The sequence below is a fragment of the Quercus suber genome, unplaced genomic scaffold (genome assembly GCF_002906115.3).
Source record: "Quercus suber isolate HL8 unplaced genomic scaffold, Cork oak 2.0 scaffold_186, whole genome shotgun sequence".
In the NCBI taxonomy this organism is placed as follows: domain Eukaryota; kingdom Viridiplantae; phylum Streptophyta; class Magnoliopsida; order Fagales; family Fagaceae; genus Quercus; species Quercus suber.
In genome coordinates, this window is record NW_027069644.1 from 733,115 (window position 1) to 755,509 (window position 22,395).

At 34.7% G+C, this 22,395-nt stretch overlaps 2 protein-coding genes across 2 annotated transcripts; both read right to left on the bottom strand.

Annotated features, from left to right (window-relative positions):
* Positions 1-2,002: 2,002 nt before the first annotated feature.
* Positions 2,003-6,753, bottom strand: LOC112023935 (phenylacetaldehyde reductase). Its single transcript, XM_024056561.2, has 5 exons — positions 6,520-6,753; positions 5,153-5,322; positions 4,515-4,706; positions 3,584-3,746; positions 2,003-2,249 (listed from the first exon to the last, which is right to left on the bottom strand). The coding sequence occupies exons 1-5, from the start codon at positions 6,638-6,640 to the stop codon at positions 2,059-2,061; spliced, it is 837 nt and encodes a 278-aa protein (XP_023912329.2). The 5' UTR covers positions 6,641-6,753; the 3' UTR covers positions 2,003-2,058.
* An 854-nt stretch (positions 6,754-7,607) lies between these two features.
* Positions 7,608-19,136, bottom strand: LOC112023938 (phenylacetaldehyde reductase). The gene is given in 6 exon segments (XM_065778565.1): positions 7,608-7,882; positions 16,383-16,548; positions 17,325-17,516; positions 17,854-17,987; positions 17,990-18,022; positions 18,670-19,136. Coding segments are annotated over 6 exon segments (837 nt in total). The 5' UTR covers positions 18,791-19,136; the 3' UTR covers positions 7,608-7,691.
* Positions 19,137-22,395: the final 3,259 nt, after the last annotated feature.

Here is a 22,395-nt window from a genome sequence, read left to right on the forward strand (position 1 = left end):
AACAGACAGATGGGCATGGACTAATTCGGTAAATGGTCAATTTTGAGTGAAAACAGCATACAATCTAATAATGAAGAATGATGGACGAAAAAGTGCTGACTCATTTAAAAGAAAGATTTGGAAGACAAAGCTACACCATAGACTCAAACTGCACCGGTGGAGGATCGCATCAGACTTGCTTCCAACCAAAGATCAAACTAGCAGATATGTTCATATCCCTGATCTAAGTTGTCCTTTTTGTGGCTTTGATTCTACATCCACCTTGCATTTATTCACTCAATGTCATATTGCAAGGGCACTCTGGTATGGAAGTCAATTGATTATCAGATTGGACAACCTGCAATTATCCTCTACATCTCAATTGAATGAAATGCTACTTGACCCACCAAATGTTATGCAATTTGATAAGGAAAATAAAGAGAAGTTTCTTTTGTTTGGAGCTTTGTGTCTTGACTGTATATGGATGTGGAAAAACAAAGTTATCCATGAGGGATTGCTGCCATCTGAGGTGCAGAAATCTAGAAACTTTCATAAGCTGGTTCAAGAACATTGGCGGTTGATAAAATCAAGCCTGCCTAGGGATTCTTGGAGAAGTCTAAGTAGGTGGTTAAAACACCAAGGTATAATTCCTTCAAACTTAATTGTGATGCTGCTGTTGGGCTGAGTTACTCTTCTATTGCTGTGGTTGTTAGAGATTGGAGAGGAAAATTGGTTTTTGCCCACTCAAAGAAGGTAAATACCAACGTCACTCTTCAAGCTTAGGCTGATGCAATTATTTTGGCACTTAATATTGCTACCAAGTTTCAAGATATGTATAGATTCAATAAGAGCTCCTGGTGATCAAGTTCCATGGAGATTGGTTAGCTTTGTTTCGGCTGTTGACTCTATATTTGTTGAGCTTGGTTTAGCATCCTTTAGCTGGGTTTATTGTGAGGCAATTTAGCATCCCATGAACTAGCCAAATGGTCTTGTAGCTTTTTTTATTTTGGAAGTTTTGGTCTTGGTCATTTCCCTCCTAGTGTTGTAGATGTGATTGTAAAGGAGGCTGACCCTTTTGTGTAGTTTTCTTCCTTCTTCAATAATGTCTTTTATTTCATCAAAAAAAAAGAATAATGAACATGATAGTTGCATAAAGTAGAGCTGTTAATGTTGAGGTAGACCGTAACAAGGTTAGGAGCTCAACTTTTGTTATGGGTTTAAACTAGGGGCAAAATAGTAATGTCACAGTACTCCTTTATATCTAAATAATATTTTATGTGTTAGGGTCAACTTATCAAACCCCAAACTCTTTTACTTTTACAACAATTTTGATTTTGGAAGTTGATGACCTTATGCTCTTGGTGAGAAAAGAAATTACTTGATGATTATGCTGGTTCTTTTTCCCTTTCGGACTGGTTATTCTATGGCTAATTCACATTGTCTAGAATACAGTAGAGTTCCTAAATGCTATACAATGTAATGGCTTATAACTCGCCTGTGCCTTTGAGCATGTAAGGTGAAACAGTATATGGATGACATCATCCAAAATAGAAACAAAATAAAAGACCATAATATTGTTTAAAAGAACAAAATAAAAAACCACTGAAAAAGGATTATAGATAATAGACTTGGCCAAAATGAGAATTTCTTCTCTCTCTTCTGTAGGCCTCCCCCCTTTTTTTCAACCAAGCATATAGAAAGATCTTAGTTATAAATTTTTAAATATTATGAAAAGCACACATGAAACAAGATCTCTATGGGGTTTTGTATCTGTGGTTTACTCCACAGGGATGGGTCCAAAGGGCCTTGCCTTGGTGAGGTACCACGCCATAAAAATAAAAACAAAATTCATATGAAAATATTATGATAACAATAAAAATAAAAATAAAATTAAAAATGGAATTTCCAAATCGGGATGGGAAGATATTGTCCAAGGAAAAGAAAAACATACGTAATTTGCACTAGAAAATAATGAATGTAAAGCCATAACCCAATCAGGCCAAAGATAATAAGAAATTGTTCAATGCATCTAGGAGAAAGAGATGTGACAAATAGTAGTAAAATAGACATATATGCAGCTTACTTTTCAGGAAGATTCAGATCAGGGAAGAGCTCATGCAGAATCTTCACAACCTCATAACAGTGCATAACTCTTCCAACTAAACAATATCTTCCGCTAGCTGATGGGCTCTCAAAGGCTAGTATATGAGCATTAGCAACATCTCTAACATCAGCCCATCTGTAAGTTGCATTTGAAAATGTTTTGGCCCCTGCATAAGATAAACCATCAACTCCTTGCATCACAAAAAATTGTATCAAAGAAGAGGGAATTAGGCAGAACCACATTCTGGCAGAAATTAAGACATTTGAACGATTGTAGAGATGCACTCACAACTTGACTACTTTTAATTTAAAAGAAAGTCCTTAAACAAGGAACTTACCCTATAACTAAGATTCCATCTATTCCTTTGACATGCTTTAAACATAAACACACCTTTTATCTGTTGTAAACAGTCCAAAGCAAAGTCACATGCCACAATAGTAGTTGGCCCATTGCAAGAATCTCAAGACGACAACAAAAAAGACATGAAAATTTGATAATTCTAAGTAATGTGTTTAAAAAAGGGTCACTAAAAGTCATTCAGATGAACATATCAAAGAATTTTTCAAACTGAAATTTTCACTGGAATAATAAAGCACAAAACTACCAGTTTTGGACAAAGTTTGGAATTTGTGCTTATTTAATTGATGTGAAATAGTAGCAGGCTAAATTTGTGAACCAATATGTTTTGGTTATGTACTGAGGTGGTGATAAAATTAAGTTAGGTTTGCAGCCATTTCCTTAAAATTTCATCTGATCTTATTCCCAAATAAGATACAATAGAGCATTAAAGCCTTAATTAGTGCAGGGAGTTTGGAAGCCCAGAGCTTTGACAAATTTGATCCAATGACAAGTTGACAACTGTAAATCATCTGAACAAAATAAATGAACAAGGGGATGATGAAATGACAAGGGGTGCCACATCAGACTGCTCAGAAAATAGTATCTGTTCACTGTATAAAAATTAAGCAACAAAGAACATAACCTACATCACACTTCGAATTGTAGAAGTTGTGAGATATTAAAGCTAATTTTCATTTGAGGTAAGTAGTTACTGAGTGTTGGAATCCCTGGAGAAAGAATTATGATTTGATTAATATACCTAATTCAGGCAAAAATACTTTGCGCATAACACTGTTCTAAATCCCCCTATCGAATAGATTATGTTAACTATTGCCACTGAATAACTTTAGATTTTTGTCCCACACAATATTCTAGACATAAGAACAATGAAGTTAGCCAAACAGATGCATGGGGTCAAATCATCTTTCTTTTGGAGTTTGTGCTGTTAGGCATATTAATCTCTAAATTATAAAAAAAATAATACATGAATCACAAAAGTTTGAACCCATTCTCTTCGCCCCTTATGTGAGAGGAAGGGGGGGGGGGGGGTGGGGGGGAGAAGAAACGTCATTTGGTCCAACATCATTTTATTTCACAAGCATGCATTACCATTCAATAGAAAGATAAAAATAACCTCTATAGGCTAGAGCTGAAGAGTACCATTTACAAGTTTCAGAATTGGATCCACACTTGTATTAAGAGTTGGCTGTAAGAGAGGACCAATCACGAAGCCTGGATTTATTGTGACCATGTCAATTGCATTCTCTTTTGCAAATTTCCAAGCAGCCGCCTCAGCTAAGGTCTTTGAAAGTGAATACCAAAGCTGATGAAAACAAATGATCTCAAAGTAAACAAATGATTTCCAATCCAGTTGTGTTGATAGAGAATATATGTCATATAACTGAAACAAATAATTTTTTTTCTTTTTTATTTTAAAAAAAAAGGCATCATATTTGCTACCACAGATATGAAGTTCATATCTGTGGTAACGAAGCTTAGTGATGATTGCATCCTCCCACCAAAAACCAAAAGAAATTTGTTGGTTAGTAATATATATATATATATATATCTAAACTTACATTTTCCCTCAATCAACTGCTCTGGAAAGAATAGAGAGTAAACCTCCTTAAAATTCAATATTCTATTGAAGATGCTTTCCTAGCAAACACTTAGACCCAGCTTAGAGAGAAACATATTAGTGGACTATCTTCAAATATAGTAATCAGAAAGACAAATAAAGCTTCAATTACACTTTGATGGAATACAAATTGTTCTTAAGAGCTATCACTACACTTGAGAGCATCATATATACTAAGTGCTATGGTGTCTTCTGTTTCACAATACTTTATATAAATACGGGATATGAAGGCTGAACATGAATAAACTCACTCAAGAAGGCTACATCCATAGTATAAGATAGGAGAAAAACCATCCAGGGGAAAAAGGAACGCAAAAATAAGAAAAAGCTTAATTGCAGCTGATATGATGTGACTGATAAACCATTATGAAGCCAGAGAAATTGCCAAATGTAGCATTCACTAAAGAACTTGGAAAAAAGAGCATGTAATAAGAAATTAGAACATATATGCACCTTTGATTTCTCACAGAGAGCAGCATCTGAAAACCAAGTCTCATCAATTAATACATCGGGAGCAAGAGGTTTTCCATTGAATGCAACTGCTGCCATTGAGGATGTTATAACCACTCTTTTAATAGATGGATCTTTGGCACATGATCTAAGGACATTAAGTGTTCCTTTCAATGCAGGTTCAATTAATTCTGTCTGGAAATAATTATAAAAAATAAAATAAAAAATAAAAAATAAAAAAATTCTCGTTATGAATTGGGTAAGTCAACATATGCACAAGTGATTTGAGATGTCATTTGCACAGTATCTACATAGACTGTTACGTTTTTCCCCCTTAGATTTTTAAACAGTTTAAAGATATACTAAGGAAGACTTGCACACAAACATTGGAGCAAATCAAAAGAAATTATATAAGAGATAAAAGAAGCATCCAATGGGCATTTCAAAACATGCGAAATGAAAAAAAGGGTAATTTCATGGACTACTTTATGCGATCAGAGGGCAAGAAAGTTTCACTTACTTTTGGTAAATTAAAGTATTAAACAAGATTTAGTCATTCTTTGGAATATATATATATATATATATTTTTTTTTCCATATTATATGACATTCATCATTCAATTTAAGTGTAACAGAATGTACCTGTGGATCAGCGGAATAGTTAATAACGGGAGAGGCTGTATGAAAAACGCCCTTACATCCATCAACCACAGAATCAAAAGATCCTTCTTCCAGTAAATCAGCTTTGAACAAATGAAGTCTTTCCTTAGCTCCATCAAGTGCAAGTAAGTGTTCCATCTTCCTTGGATCATCTATGGTCACATTTAAAGCAGAACCCATAAGTTGTTTATATTGTATCTTTTAAAAAAGTATACATCTATGAGTTTATCCATCTTAACATCACCTATATTCTCTATTTTTTTCCTTCACAAATATCAAAATTATAAGTATTCAAGTAATAATTTCAAAATTAAAGTTTGATTAAATTACTAATTTGATATTCTAACTATTGGATAAAGTTCAATTTAGTTCAATTGCATTAATTTAGTCATTCAATTTCCAAAATCATGCCAAATTCATTCTTGGGTCACCTATCCATTTAAATTTTAACAGAATTAATAATTGAAAATGATCCGATTTCAAAATTTTACACATTTTATAATAATCATTTAACTTAGGACACTTCATTTAGGTGTCGTATATGTGTCGTAACGATGTCTTATATGCCGTGTCATGTTACAATTTTTCAAAAATTGCTCATAACACTGTATTGTACCTGTATTGGTGTCAGTGTCCATGCATCCTAGCTTTTAATTTGTGTTCCATTTTCTACATTAGTTAGGTTCATTAAAATTTAAATGTAGAGGAGTAGATTCAAAGATGAGATTGACTTTATTTTGAAAATTGAGTAACTAATTGGCACAACAAATAATTGAGGGACTAAATTGACACAATTAATAGTTGAGGGACCAAATTAAACTTTAACTTATAGTTTGAGGATCAAATTAGTAATTTAACCATGAAAATTATACAGTCTCATTTTAGTGATTACTATCAGCAAAGCAAAGTGGGAGGGGGAAGTCATCGAATTTGTTTGACGATCTCCTAAACGCAAACAACACTAGATTTTAAACCCAATTCTTAAAATTCTGCGGTTTTGGACAAAATTCAAGCATAATTTATCTTCTTGATATACAATTCAAACATGATCATCATTTATCACAACCCATTAAAGAGAAAGGGTAAAACTTTTGCTTTAATTAGGAAGCTTGCAAATTCAATTAGTGTTAGAACTTGGCTCAATAAAGAAAAAGATTAACTAGTTAAATAAAAAGGTTATAACATTAAATTAGTCTGAGTAAAACTAAACTGGGTTCGCGGTGATTATGAAAAAATGGTGATGAATGAAAAGTTGAAAACCCAGGTGTAAAAAATTTATTTGCAAAGAAAATCAAAGGTTGTTAAATGAAATGGGAGAGTTTGGAGTGAGAGTGAGAGTATATACTAACTTGGGTCACGAACTGTGGCTTTGACAGTGTAACCACGTTGGAGCAAGAACTTGACGAGCCAAGAAGCTATGTAACCAGATGCTCCAGTTACACACACTACCTTCTCTGCTCCTCCGCTCATTCTCTCTCTCTCTCTCTCGACCGCTTCTAGTTTTTATGCCGTAGGACGGAAGAGAGAGAGTGTGCGTGCGTCAACTCAAGTTAAGTTACATACCAATGTCACTCACGTAAGTGATCCCATTTTTTTTGTTTAGAATTTGTTTTTGTTTTTGTTTTTACGTCCTCTCTCTCTCTCCCCAGTAGAGGTCAATTTGGACTCTTTACTTTATATTATATAATTTTTTTTTAAGGCATATTATATAAATTAATAATTCAATAGTTATTACCTTTATATTATATAAATTAAAACATGAAAATTGCAAAACAGTCCGTTTTGAATAATTAAACAAATAGAACTGTTTGTATTGAGGCTGACTGTAGAGGATTCGGAGTTCAGTTTTTTTTTTTTTTTTTTCGAAGCTAATGACCTTATGTTGTTGATGAGAAAAAGAAACAAGTCGATGCATGTGTAGATTCCTTTTCCCTTTTGGGATGGTTCTTTGGCTAATTCATTGTGTTCAAAATACAGCAGTGTCCCTAAATGCCATACACTTTAATATCTTAGCTCACCCATGCTTTAGAGCATGCAAGGTGAAATTTTATACGGATGATATCATCCAAACCAGAAACAAAATGAAAGACCACGAGATTGTTTATCCTGACCACCGCATTAGGATTATAGACAACAGACTTGACCAAATTGAGACTCTCTCTCTCTCTCTCTCTCTCTCTCTCTCTCTCTCTCCTTTTTCCATGAACAATCAAGTATCAAAGATATTAGTTTTAAATTTTCAAATATTGTGAAAAGCACACCCAGAATAGGATCTCAGACACTTGAGAGGTTAAAATTATCGTATGCATATATAATGATAAAATTAAAAGAAAAACATAATTTCCAAATTAGGATGGGAATATATTGTCAAAGGAAACAGATAGGGCCAATAGGCTATGTAATTTGCAATAGACAAATAATGCAGGTAAACCACCACTTGGGCCAATACGCGGGGGGGAGACATTGTTTGTTGCATCTGTGGCAGACAAAAAGATGTGGCATACATATATATATATGGAGCTTACTTTTCAGGAATATTCAGATCAGGGAAGAGCTCATGCAAAATCTTCATAACCTCAGAAGAGTGCATAACTCTTCCAACTAAACAATATCTTCCACTAGCTGATGGATTCTCAAAGGCTAGTATATGAGCATTAGCAACATCTCTAACATCAACCCATCTGTAAGTTATATTTGGAAATCTTTCGGCCCCTGCATAAGATAAACCATCAACTCCTTGCATCACAAAAGATTGCCTCTTAGAAGAGGGAATAAGGCAGAACCACATTCTAGCGGAAGTTAAGACATTTGAAAGATTATAGAGGTGCAATTACAACTTGATTACTTTCAATGTAAAAGAAACTCAATGAATAAGGAACTTATTCTAGAACTAAGATTCCTTCTATTCCTTTACATTCTTTAAAAATAACCACAACTTTTCTCTCTTATAAGCAGTCCAAATCAAAGTCAATGCTGCATTAAATGTTGTGGCTCATTGCAAGAAATTCATGATGATGACAAAAATGACAAATGAAAATTAAGTCATTCCAAGTGATGTTTTAAAACAAGGTAGCTGAAAGTCATTCAAGATAAACATATCAAAGAATTTTCAGAAGAAAATAAATCTAACTGGGATGATAAGGTATGAACCAATTTGACAGAATTTGGAATTTGTATCTATTGAATTTACCTAAAATTAACAGCTGTCTAAAATTTTGACCCATATGCTTTAATTAGTCAATGATGTGCTGGTGAGAATAGCAGCATAATACCAAAGTATTTCTCAAAGGAATGTAGTTTACTGAAATTCATTCTGCCAGAATTCAAAATCTATTTGCAATAGCCTTACCAAACACAAGCTTAATCCTATGACAAATGTAAATAATTAGAACAAAATAAATGTGCAAATATATGATGAAATGACAAGGAAAATAAATCCACAACATACTTAAAAATCAAATCTGTATAAGTAATGACAGATTAAAGCTGGATTTTCATTTCAGGTAGTTACTGAATGTTAAGTGACTGGAGAAAGAATCGGACTCGGTTCATACACCTGATGCAGGCATAAATGAAAGAATTATGATTTGGTCCATACACCTAAAGTAGACAAAAATATTTAGCCATATCGTTGTTATAATATCTCCCTGTTGAACAGCTTAAATTAGCTGCCGGTGATAAATGACCATGGATTTTTGGTCACATACAATATTCTTTAGATAGGAAAAACAAAGTTAGCCTAGGCAATACTATATGCTTTGGAGGTTAGAGCAGTAAGGCATATTCAACCTCAAAACAAGTTGTTCAATAAAGGTTTACACACACATGCATATATATAACACAAGATTGAACCCGTGTCCACGCTCTCCAACCCTTATGAGAGCCCCTTATTTATAATGTTGGAAATCCCATTTGGTTAAAGACCATTGGCAGGTTCTTTAATAGAATTTATTCTTAAATTAAGAATGTGTTACTATTCAATAGAAAGATAAATTAACCACGTCAGCTAAAGCTAAAGTGTACGATTTACAAGCTTTAGAACTGCCTCCACACTTGTATTAAGAAGAGTTGGCTGTAAGAAAGGACCAATCACCAGCCCAGGATTTATTGCTACCATGTCAATTGCATTCTCTTTTGCAAATTTCCAAGCAGCCTCCTCAGCTAAGGTCTTTGAAAGCATATACCAAAGCTGATGCAAACAAACGATTTTAGAATACACAACGAAAAATGTTTTTGGATGCAATAAAATTAATTTAAACTCATATTCAAGACTGCCATTTATAGAGAATATATGTCACACAGCCAAACGAAAATACTAATAATAATAATCCCAAAAGTATATTAGCTACTGCATATATGAAGCTTAGTGTTGACTGCATCTTTCCATTCATCTCCCCTCTTAAAAAAAAAAAAAAAAAAAAAAAAAAAAAAAAAAAAAACAAGAAGGTTGTTTGTTAATGATATATATCTAAACTTGGAGTATGTTCCACTGCTTTACTTTTATCATATTAATTGCTGAGAAAGGAATAGAGAGGAAACTTATTTAAAAATTAATATTTGATTGAAGATGCTACATAGCCAAAACTTAGATCCAGCTCAGAGAGCAACTTATTAGTGGACTTATATATTTAAATATAGTAGTTACATAGACTAGTAATGCTTCAATTACAATTAAGGGAATACAAATTGTTCTACAGAGCCATAAGTAAGACTTGAATGCATAATATAATTTTTATGATGTCTTTAATTTTACAATCCTATTAAATGGGATTTGAAGGCTGAAGAGGAATGAACTCACTTAAGAAGGCTACATCCATATTGTACAACAGGAGACAAACCATCCAAGGGAAAAAGGAAAGCAAAAGAAAGAAAGAGGTTGAATGCAATCAATCTAATGTGATCCATGCTCCATTACAAATCCAGAGAAATCCTCACATGTAGCATTCATTAAAAACTTGGAAAGGAGAGAACTTTAATAAGAAAGTAGCACATGTATGCACCTTTGATTTCTCACACAAAGCAGCATTTGAAAACCAAGTCTCGTCAATTACAACATCAGGAGCAAGAGGTTTTCCATTAAATGCAACTGCTATCAAAGTCCTAAAGTTGTAGTTCCCAGCTCTGTTCCCAGTTCTGCAGCAGGTGCATCAGCTGCCACACCAAGGCTGCACCAACATGTAGCAAGTGCATCAGCTGCTACACTGATGCAGCTCAGGCTGCAACACAATGCAGCAGATAGTGCACCAGGGCAGCATCAATGTATGTCAGATCAAGCAAGACATTTTGATGATGTTACAGCAGATGCCAAAGCAACAAGTATAAAGATTGAAGAGTTTCAAGAATTGTACAGACACACACGACAGAATAGAGATGTAGCATAGTTGGAGTTGTGTTGTAAGCTACTTGTAGTTCTGTATATAACTAAAGGTAGGCTAGTGACTCACGTGTGGTAGTTAGTTACATTTGTTTGTATGTGTTCACACGTGCAGAGTAGTTTTTATTTAGTTAGTCACGTGCTCTGTTTTTGGGTCTTTGAGTATATATGTACAGATCAATTTCATCAATAACAGATTTCTGATTTCAATCACAAATTCAGTTTTTCATATGGTATCAGAGCAAAACCTCTAGACGCTTCCATTTCTAGGGTTTCTCAGATCAATTTTGGGAATTTTCTCTTTTTCTCATCCGCCATTATCATCTTCTTCAAGCTTTCCTCATCGGCCATTGTTGTGCTCTACAAGCTTTTAAAGCTCTCTCAATGGCAGAAACAGCAGCAACTAATGCTTCCACTACAGAGACTTCATCTTCTTCACAAGATTTCTACAATCTAAGTAATCCTCTGTTCTTGCATCCTGGAGAAAATCCAGGAGCAGTTCTCACTTCTCAACCACTGATTGGAGGAGAAAATTATCCTGCTTGGGCAAGATCAGTGAGAAAATCTCTGATTGGCAAGAACAAGCTAGGGTTTATTGATGGATCTTTAACCATCTCTTCACCATTGGTGAATTCTCCAAATGCTGCTCAGGCGTGGATTCGTGCCGATAATGTAGTGGGCACCTGGATCATCAACTCCGTATCACCAAAGCTCCAAGGAAGCATCATCTACAGAGATACTGCTTTGGAAATTTGGACGGATCTTCGAGACACTTTCAGCCAAGGAAATGGAACCAAGATCTTCAATATCCAGAAACAAATCACTGAGATTCATCAGGGAGAGCAATCACTCACTGATTACTTCACTCAGCTCAAGATTTTGTGGGATCAATTGCAGAATTTGAGTCCATTTCCTCAGTGTACTTGTGGTCAGTGTATGTGTGGAATCAATCAAAGGTTGAAGAATCTTCAAACCAAGGAGTCCACCATGAAATTTCTTATGGGAGTAAACGATGCTTTCTCTCAAGTAAGAACTCAAATCTTGTTAATGGATCCTTTGCCTTCTGTCAATAAAGCACACTCCTTATTCATCCAAGAAGAAATGCAAAGATCTGTGACCAACCCTGTTAAAGTTGAATCAACTGTTTTGGCTACCAAAAGTTTAGGCAATAATTTCAAGGGGAAAGAGAGACCCGTATGTACTCATTGTGGTAAAATGGGTCATACCGTGGACAAATGCTACAAGTTGCATGGTTTTCCACCAGGGTTTAAGTTCAAGAACAACAAAAATGCCACTGCTCATCAAGTCTGTTCTAATCTTGAGTTGATTCAAGGCAATCAGTGCAATGGAGTTCATGATTTTGCTTCAAACATGCCTGTTTCTCAAACTCCTGCTTTCACTCATGATCAGTACCAGCAACTTCTAACCTTGATTGGTTCTTGTTCTACTTCACGACCTACAACAGGTCAGACCTCTCATGTAGCCAATGCTGTGACTTGCACATCTTGCACATCTAATGCTGTTGCAGGTAATTTTACTAACTTTAAGCACTCGGTCTTCTCTGCTAAGACAGTAAATAGGAGAGCTTATGATTTCAACACATGGGTTATTGATACTGGTGCTAGTGATCACATAGTATGTTCTATGAAATTGTTGACTTCCTATACTGAAATTTCACATTCCATGGTTGAATTGCCTAATGGGGAGGCTGCTGTTGTCACACACATTGGAACCATACATCTTTCTTCTCACATTACCCTTACCAATGTGCTTTGTGTACCTTCTTTCACTTTTAACCTACTGTCTGTCAGTGCTTTAACCAAAACTCAACCTATATGCCTTGTTTTTCTGTCAAAATTTTGTTTTATACAGGACCTTACTTGTTGGAGCACGATTGGAATGGGCCAAATGCATGATGGCCTGTATCTGTTGCAAGATTCCAGCTTGGATCAAGCCACTACTTCCCTTGCTGATTTTCTGTCCAAGCAGTCTTTCAAGTCTTTTTCTTCTGCTTGTTCATCTAATCTCTCCACCAATTTGTTTTCCCTTTGGCATTCAAGGCTTGGACATCCCTCTGATGTGAAGGTTCAGTCCTTAAGCCATGTTTTTCCTTTTCTCAAGAACTGCTGTAATAAAACTTGTACAGTTTGTCCTTTAGCAAAACAGAAAAGGATTCCTTTTCCCTTCAATAATAATAAATGTTCTCATCCTTTTGATCTTGTTCATATGGATGTTTGGGGCCCTTTTTCTGTTTTGACTTCTAATGGCCATAAATACTTCCTTACTATTGTTGATGATGCATCTAGAGCTACTTGGATTTTCTTACTAAAAGCAAAATCTGATGTTAGACCATTAGTTGTTTCCTTTTATAACATGATCCTCACACAATTTGGAACCAAAATTAAGGCCATTAGATCTGACAATGCCTTAGAATTTAGCATTCCAGACAGTGGCGACTCCAGGAAAAATTTTCAGGGTGTTCCTCAACAAGCATAAATTACACAATCTAATAAAAAAAAAAATTTATATTGACAACAACAACAATCAGAAAATACACAAATACATAAAATTTACAATTGCCTTCTACGAGTTTTCATCGTTTGAAATCGTTGCATAATAGTCTCATTATCAATGCTACAAGCTACATCTTTTTCAATATACACAACTAAGCAATCATTCATCAATTGATCTCCCATTCGATTGCGCAGTTCATTCTTTATATATTTCATTGCTGAAAAACTTCTTTCTACCGTTGCAGTAGCAACTGGAAGGGTCAAAACTAGCTTCACAAGCAAATAGACTAATGGATAAGTCTCGTGCTTCCTTGTGCTCACTAACTTTTCAGCAAGTTCACTAACTCCTTGAAGCTTTAAAAAGAAGTCATTGCTGCGCATATCAAAAATGTAATTCTGCAGTTGAGAGTCAAGTGCCAAAATATCTGTCCCAAGAAAATCAGAGGGATAGAACTTAGCTAGACGTATCAATTTTTCCTTATCGAAAGCCACAAATGAATTACTTGGATCCAAGCAAGCCATACAAAGTAGCAACTCGGTATTCACCTCAGAAAAGCGGTTGTTAAGCTCTTGAAGTTGCATATCTATGACTGTGCAAAATAGCTCAACACGATAATGATGTAAATTTGAATTTTTTTGGGTGTTGCGTCTCGGCCTCCCACTAACTACAAACATCGCTTCCATGTCCAAGATAGGAATAACATGTGAGTTACAAAATAAAGATACTTCAACCAATAAAGATGCCCATCCATCATCTCTCATCACTTGCAACCGTTGCTTAGACACTTTAACAAGATCCATAGCATTTACTATATCTTGATTTTTTTTTTGCAATGCTATTGACAACTCATTTGTGATGAAGAGAGATAGAATTTGGGAGAAGAATTGGGAATTGTATTACTCATTTCATGTCCCATACAATGAACCACTCGGTCCCTTTATACACAGCTTTACAGCACTATCAACAATGGTATTCTTCTTGTAACTGTTTCTAACTAACTAACCACCCCAATCAGTTGTAACTAACAATTAATACCAATCCCACTATTAACTATTTCATGGGCTAATTACACAATTACTAAGAACTAGCTATACTCCAATGCACCTGGTAGCAGCAACTATTACTCACAGGCTCCTCATGCATCAGGTATTAGCTTACCACGCATCAAACATCAGCAATCAATATCAGCTACAACACCCACACCAGAGGAGTCCTATCATTCCATCCCCCTTTGAAAACCTTGTCCACAAGGTTAAGCAACATGAACAACAACATGAACAACTCAATACAGTAGCACTACCCCCTCACAGCACCTTGCCCACAAGGTGAGGAAATTGAAGTCTAAGCTGATACAAGGATTCCCAAGTGGCACACTCAGGAGGCTGCCCAAACCATTGGACCAAAACTTCAGTAATTAGCCTACTCCTCAATTGCTTAGATCTCTGCTGCAAAATGGCAATGGGTTCAGGATTGAGGAACCCATCAGAATCTACAGGTGGAAGAGTGGTGATTGGAGTAGTGTGTGCACCCAACTTAGGCTTGAGGCAAGAAATATGAAAGACTGGATGAATCAAACAATCTGGAGGCAGATCCAATTTGTAAGCCACTGGTCCAACTTGTTGCAAAATTTGAAAAGGGCCAAAATACCTTGGGGACAACTTGTGGAACTTCTTTAAATTGAGAGACAGCTGTCTATAGGGCTGAAGTCTAAGGAAAACCCAATCACCCACCTGATAAGATCTGTCAGTCCTATGTTGATCAGCCTGAGCCTTCATCCTGGCTTGAGCAGCCACCAAATTCTGCTTGAGAAGCTCCAACATGACAGACCTGTCATGTAACACAGTCTCTACAGCAGCCACTTTAGTCAGACCCGGCACATAATCCAAAATCCTTGGAGGAGCAAAACCATAAAGAGCCTCAAATGGGGACATTTTGGTAGAAGTATGGTAGTTAGAATTAAACCAAAATTCAGCCAAATAAAGCCATGAAGCCCAAGTGTGGGGTCTGTCACCAACAAAAGCTCTTAAGTACTGTTCCAAACTCCTGTTAACCACCTCAGTTTGTCCATCAGACTGAGGGTGGTAGGCTGAAGACATAGCCAATTCAGTACCTTGAAGTTTGAACAACTCCCTCCAAAAATTAGAGGTGAAGGCAGCATCTCTATCACTCACAATTGATCTAGGTAGACCATGCAATTTAAACACATTAGTCATGAAAACTTGAGCCACCTTGGCAGCAGTATAGGGATGAGACAAAGGCATGAAGTGGACAAATTTTGTAAGCCTATCAACCACCACCATGATGACCTCAAACCCTTGAGATTTGGGAAGACCAGTGATAAAGTCCATGCTAATATCCAGCCAAGGTTTTTCAGGAATTGAGAGTGGTTGCAATAATCCAACAGGTTTAGTGGTGTCCACCTTGATTCTTTGACAAATCTCACAAGTCCTTATATGCTCCTTGATGTCTTTCCTCATACCCACCCAAGAAAAATCTTGTTGAACCCGATGGACAGTTTTTAAGTACCCTGAATGATCACCCACAGGACTGTTATGAGCATGCTGGAGGACCAAAGGTTTCAAGGGTGAATTAGAACTCAAAAACACTTTATCCTTGTAAAGCAAAATGCCATTTTGAAGAGAAAAGTGAGGACCAGAAGGGGCAGAATCTGTCAGGGCTGAAATTAATTGCTGGTACTCTGAATCAGANTTCTCCCAAATTCTATCTCTCTTTCTCTCTCTCTCTCTCTCTCTCTCTCCCTCTAATAACTCCCTGCTATATTCATATTCCCAATCCTCTGCTTAGGACTGTTAGAATAGGAAATTCTTATCAAAAGAATTGGACTCGGTGCATACACCTGATGCAGGCATAAATGAAAGAATTATGATTTGGTCCATACACCTAAAGTAGACAAAAATATTTAGCCATATCGTTGTTATAATATCTCCCTGTTGAACAGCTTAAATTAGCTGCTGGTGATAAATGACCATGGATTTTTGGTCACATACAATATTCTTTAGATAGGAAAAACAAAGTTAGCCTAGGCAAAACTATATGCTTTGGAGGTTAGAGCAGTAAGGCATATTCAACCTCAAAACAAGTTGTTCAATAAAGGTTTACACACACATGCATATATATAACACAAGATTGAACCCGTGTCCACGCTCTCCAACCCTTATGAGAGCCCCATATTTATAATGTTGGAAATTCCATTTGGTTAAAGACCATTGGCAGGTTCTTTAATAGAATTTATTCTTAAATTAAGAATGTGTTACTATTCAATAGAAAGATAAATTAACCACGTCAGCTAAAGCTAAAGAGTACCATTTACAAGCTTTAGAACTGCCTCCACACTTGTATTAAGAAGAGTTGGCTGTAAGAAAGGGCCAATCACCAGCCCAGGATTTATTGCTACCATGTCAATTGCATTCTCTTTTGCAAATTTCCAAGCAGCCTCCTCAGCTAAGGTCTTTGAAAGCATATACCAAAGCTGATGCAAACAAATGATTTTAGAATACACAACGAAAAATGTTTTTGGATGCAATAAAATTAATTTAAACTCATATTCAAGACTGCCATTTATAGAGAATATATGTCACACAGCCAAACGAAAATACTAATAATAATAATCCCAAAAGTATATTAGCTACTGCATATATGAAGCTTAGTGTTGACTGCATCTTTCCACTCATCTCCCCTCTAAAAAAAAAAAAAACAAGAAGGTTGTTTGTTAATGATATATATCTAAACTTGGAGTATGTTCCACTGCTTTACTTTTATCATATTAATTGCTGAGAAAGGAATAGAGAGGAAACTTATTTAAAAATTAATATTTGATTGAAGATGCTACATAGCCAAAACTTTGATCCAGCTCAGAGAGCAACTTATTAGTGGACTTATATATTTAAATATAGTAGTTACATAGACTAGTAATGCTTCAATTACAATTAAGGAAATTCAAATTGTTCTACAGAGCCATAAGTAAGACTTGAATGCATAACATAATTTTTATGATGTCTTTAATTTTACAATCCTATTAAATGGGATTTGAAGGCTGAAGAGGAATGAACTTACTTGAGAAGGCTACATCCATATTGTACAACAGGAGACAAACCATCCAAGGGAAAAAAGAAAGCAAAAGAAAGAAAGAGGTTGAATGCAATCAATCTAATGTGATCCATGCTCCATTACAAATCCAGAGAAATCCTCACATGTAAAAACTTGGAAAGGAGAGAACTTTAATAAGAAAGTAGCACATGTATGCACCTTTGATTTCTCACACAAAGCAGCATTTGAAGACCAAGTCTCATCAATTACAACATTAGGAGCAAGAGGTTTTCGATTGAATGCAACTGCTGCCATTGAGGATGTTATAACCACTCTCTTAATAGATTGAACTTTGGCACATGATCTAAGAACATTAAGTGTTCCCTTAACCGCTGGGTCAATTAGTTCTGCCTGAAAAGAATTATAAAAATTCTCATATGAATTGGGTAAGCCAACACATGCACAAGCAAATTGAAAGTTAATTTGACAGTATCCACACAGACTTTTACATTTTTAATCAATGAGCATTTCAAAACATGTGAAAAGCATCAAAGGATAAAGTTCCCTAAGAAAAACTAAGGAATTTCAATTATATAGCATATTGACTACTTTACTCGATTACAAGACATGAAATTTCATCTACATTTGGTAAACAACCAAGCATTATCAAAAACTAGTCATCCCTTGAAACATTGCTGACTAACTACATAAAATTTGCAATATCTAATTTAAGTGAAAAAGAATGTACTTGGGGATCCGTGACTTTGTGATAAAAAGGAGATGCCGTATGAAAAACGCCCTCACATCCATCAACAACAGAATCAAAAGATCCTTCTTCCAGTAAGTCTGCTTTGAACAAATGAAGTCTTTCCTTAGCTCCTCTAGTGCAAGCAAGTGCTCCGTCTTCTTCGGATCATCTGTAGAACACATTTAAAGCATAATCCATAAACTATTTATACAGTATCTTTTCAAAAACTATACTTTTAGGAGTTCATCTTCCTTCTCAAGTATCAAAATTATGATATACACGAAAAGTATTCAAGTATTAATCTCAAAAGTGAAACATAAAGTCTCACTAAACGCAATCAACCAGACTGATCATTAATTTTATTCAAGTAAGCACTAGATTTTCCACACAATTCTTTTAATTTATGTTTTGAACAAAATTCAAGCATAATTTACCTTCTTGATATATAATTCAAACATGATTACCGTAACACATTAAAGATCGAAAATTTAAAATATATAAATAAAAAACTTAAATCCCATAAAAAGAAAATTATTGCTTTCTCATATATGAAGAAGCTTTTCACTCTCTTCCAATGTTGGAACTTGACCCAATAAAGAAAAATATATAAATATTCAACTACTTAAACAAAAATTATAGCATTTTCTTCCAAGAAACTCAAGCACCTTACCAATATGCCATCATATTAGTAAAAAACTAACGTGGGTTCTCAGTGAATAAAAGCAAAAAACATTGGTTATGATCTTACGAATGAAAACCCCATGTGTAATTTGCAAAGAAAATCAAAGTTGTGAAATGAGAGTATTGAGTACTGACTTGGGTCACGAACTGTGGCCTTGACAGTGTAGCCATGTTGAAGCAGGAGCTTGACCAGCCATGAAGCTATGTAACCGGATGCTCCGGTAACACACACCACCTTTGACTCTGCTCCACTCATGAATTTGTCTTCGGAATTTTCTATGATAATGTACGCTGTCGTTTTGTTTTTTATGTCAGTTGTGTCTATGTAAGTGTGAGAGATTTGAAAATTCTCGTTTGTGGCACAATTGATCCATCAGTCTGTTCGTGATATATTTTGGGTATGTGATGGTGCAGACTTTATGATGGGATAGACTTTTTTCATACTCTAGCGGTAGCGGTGACGTTGCCAGAAGAGGACTTGGCTTTTTTTAACTACTGGGCTTCTGTCATACTATTGGTGATGTTTTTATTTTTAACCATTGGAGTATTTGCTTGGCAAGTATGAAGTGTCATTCATCAAAATAAAAACAGGAGAGAAAGGAGAGGTTTAAATGGGAGGAGAGCCTAACTCTTCAAAATTCACGTCTAATAAAAAAGATATAAAAAGAACTTGAAAGATTTTTCTCAAATTAGTTTAGAAAAAACTTTTTCCATATTTGTTTATGTTTGTTTTATAAGTGACGCAATAGGGAATGAATCTTGGATTTTTTTTTTTTTTTATAATTTTTATTATGGGTGAGTCTATGTATGCATGCATAACTCATGCGTACACAGGCTTGTGGAGTTGTGTACCTATGTTTGATCTTGTGTAGGCAACCCAACCCAGTAACCCAGAAACTAATGCTACTAAACTAGAAAGCAATAAAACAACTAAATTAAACTACGAAAATAGAAATTAAAATATAAAATAAACAAAAATAAATAAAAGAAAAGAAAAGAAAAGAAAGAGAATAATACCTAGAGAAATCCAATGACTGATTTGACCACTCCCCTTGGTCAATCTAAAAAAACAAGAACCCACAAAATCCAGTAGGTTAGTAAACATTTAACTAGAGGCATAGACCAGAAAATAGTCCCAGCCAAAAGAAAATTGACTAAAAGGTTTATTTAAAAAAAAAAAAAAAATGAAAACTCTCTTCAAACCACTACTTTTGTAGTGATTTCGGTGTGTTTTGGAAAATGAGCCGAGTGCTCAAAAAGGGGTGCCTCACAAGTGATATGGGATCAACTTTGCATGAATTTCCATAAAAGAAAATTTTCTTATAGAGCTCTACCATCTCTAACATGCATATGCAAGCTTGTGTATCTACATACATAGCACTGAGGTTGCGTTCACAGGGTGCTCATCTTGTGTAGATTAGGGTTTTTGTGTATGCAAGATTAGGGTTTTAGGTAGATTTTAATGCATTGAAAGTTGTTTCTAGTGAAATAGTTTCCTTAGCAAAGCCCTTCCTCAGTATAGGCCCTCTAGTGATGTAGTCATTTGAGAACGAGCGTTAGAGTCATAAGGGGTGCAAAATGAGGTGTCTATAATGTAATAGGAAACCTAGGTAAATTCAAAGGCAATGGGATCATTAGAACAGCAATGGGCATGGGATAAAATGATTATCCATTAATATTGATATTGCAACAAATTACCTAGCTGAACTTAGGGTTATCTGATATGGAATTAATCTAGCTAGCATGGCAATTAGGTTATAATTTGGAAATTGATTCACAGATAGTGCTTAATAATCGGTTAACATTTGATAGTGTATTTGCACTAAATATTGCTATTTTGGTTTCTGATTGCAGGAGTTTAATGACTTATGATTGAACCATCCACCTAAAGCATTTCTAATGTAAAGGCAATAGTTGTGCAAATAAACTACCAAAAAGGGTTGTGAACAAGAGAGCAATGCAAAAAAAAAAAAAAAAAAAAAAAAAAAAAGATAAATCTTATTGTTAAATAAGAGATATAGAATTCAAATCTCACTTACACTAAAAACCAATTGACATCCTATCCTAATAATATAAAAAAAATCATCATCAAGGTTGTATGTTGAAATTTTATTTTATCTATCAAAAAGTGTTATTAAATTTATAAATATTGGTTAATATATAACACTTTTTGTTATTAAACAATATTTATCAATTTAATAACACTTTTTGATAGATAAAATAAAATTTCAACGTACAACCTTCACAATGAAATAAAAATCAAAACAAAACAAAACAAAGAAGGCATTGGCAAGCTCTATAATTTTGTACTGGTCAGTTTCATTTTATCGATAGCAATTGTCAATAATTAAATATTTTATCCGATATATCATATATCCAGTATTAACTACTCGTATTTGGAGCAATAAATTTAAAAGGGAACACGGTCCCGTAATTAGTAAGAACAACAATGGCTCGAACATTTCATTTTCGCTTGCTTAACAATTTTGATATTTTTTTTTCTAAAAGTTTGGGTGCGGTAGTTTAACATGGTTGGTACTTTGGTGGGGTAACGTATTGTTACAATTTAATGATTACTTTGTCTTCAAAATTAATTAAGGTACTTTTCTTTTCTTCTTTTGTTTTTTGTTTTTTTGAGAATAGGTACGTTTCTAATTCTTCTTAAAAAAAAAAAAAGTATTTTTCTAAGGCTAGCTTTATGTAAAATATTTTACGTGTAAAGGAAATTAAATATTTCCAAGTGAAAATATTTTACGTAAAGGAAAATATTTTCAATTTTTATTTGCATTGTGAAAAATACACTAGAAAACTATTTTTTATGTTTGATTTTGCAACCTATTTCCATAAACCCAACCACCACAATCACCACCATAAACCCAACCACTATCAACCACTACATAACCAATTAATCTGAAAAAATCATAATCAAAATCAAAACCCATTAATCTTAAAATCAAAATCAAAACCCATCTACCAAAACTTGCAACCCACCACCACTGAAATCCACAAATCACCCCAACCACCGATCCTCCAAAACCCAAGAACAAATGTTATTTACAATTAAAAAAAAAAAATAAAAAGGGGATAGCGATGGCGTGGGTGGGGGGCGGGCTGAGGCAGCGAGATCGTTGGGGGAGGAAAATGGAGAAAGATGGAGGCAGAGGGAGGAAGAAGGAAAACCAGGTAGGAAGAGAGAGGAAGATCGACGATGAGAGGCATGGCCACAGACTGGCGTTCAGGTGAGCTCTCTCTCTCTCTCTCTCTCTCTCTCTCTCTCTCTCTCTCTCTCTCTCTCTCTCTCTCTCTCTCTCTCTCTCTCNATTTTTTTTATATTATTAGGATAGGATGTCAATTGGTTTTTAGTGTAAGTGAGATTTGAATTCTATATCTCTTATTTAACAATAAGATTTATCAGTTGAGTTAACTAAAACTCATTAATAAATTTAATAAAAATTCAAATTTATTAATATAAAATTTGACTTTTAATTGACCTTATAATATTTTGTCACAAATTTTTTTTAGGGTGGCCACATAAATTTTGAAGACCTCACAATTTAAACATCATTATTCTAATGCATATGTTTTTATTTCAGTTTAAATTACATTTTATATTTTAATCCTCCATTAGAATCTTACCACAATTAAACTAAAAATTTATTAATAATTATAATACTTATTAAATTTCATTCATATTTAGAAAAAAAAAAGACTATTAATAACTAGCATAATTATAAAAATAAAAGAGAAAAAATCATATTTTGTTGAACTAATAAACGAGTTATTGGCTAGTATCCATATTGATCTCTAAGATTTTTCTGTTGAAAGTTAATTTTTTCTAAGAAGACAACAAGTATTTTTCTA

What these genes read in the sequence shown, in the direction of transcription:
- LOC112023935 (XM_024056561.2), bottom strand. Translation starts at nt 6,640, where the DNA reads ATGAGCGGAGGAGCAGAGAAGGTAGTGTGTGTAACTGGAGCATCTGGT. An exon ending in ACTATTCCGCTGATCCACAG is followed by an intron (nt 4,707 to 5,152) that starts GTACATTCTGTT and finishes AATTATTTCCAG; the next exon opens with ACAGAATTAATTGAACCTGC. An exon ending in CTCTCTGTGAGAAATCAAAG is followed by an intron (nt 3,747 to 4,514) that starts GTGCATATATGT and finishes TGTTTTCATCAG; the next exon opens with CTTTGGTATTCACTTTCAAA.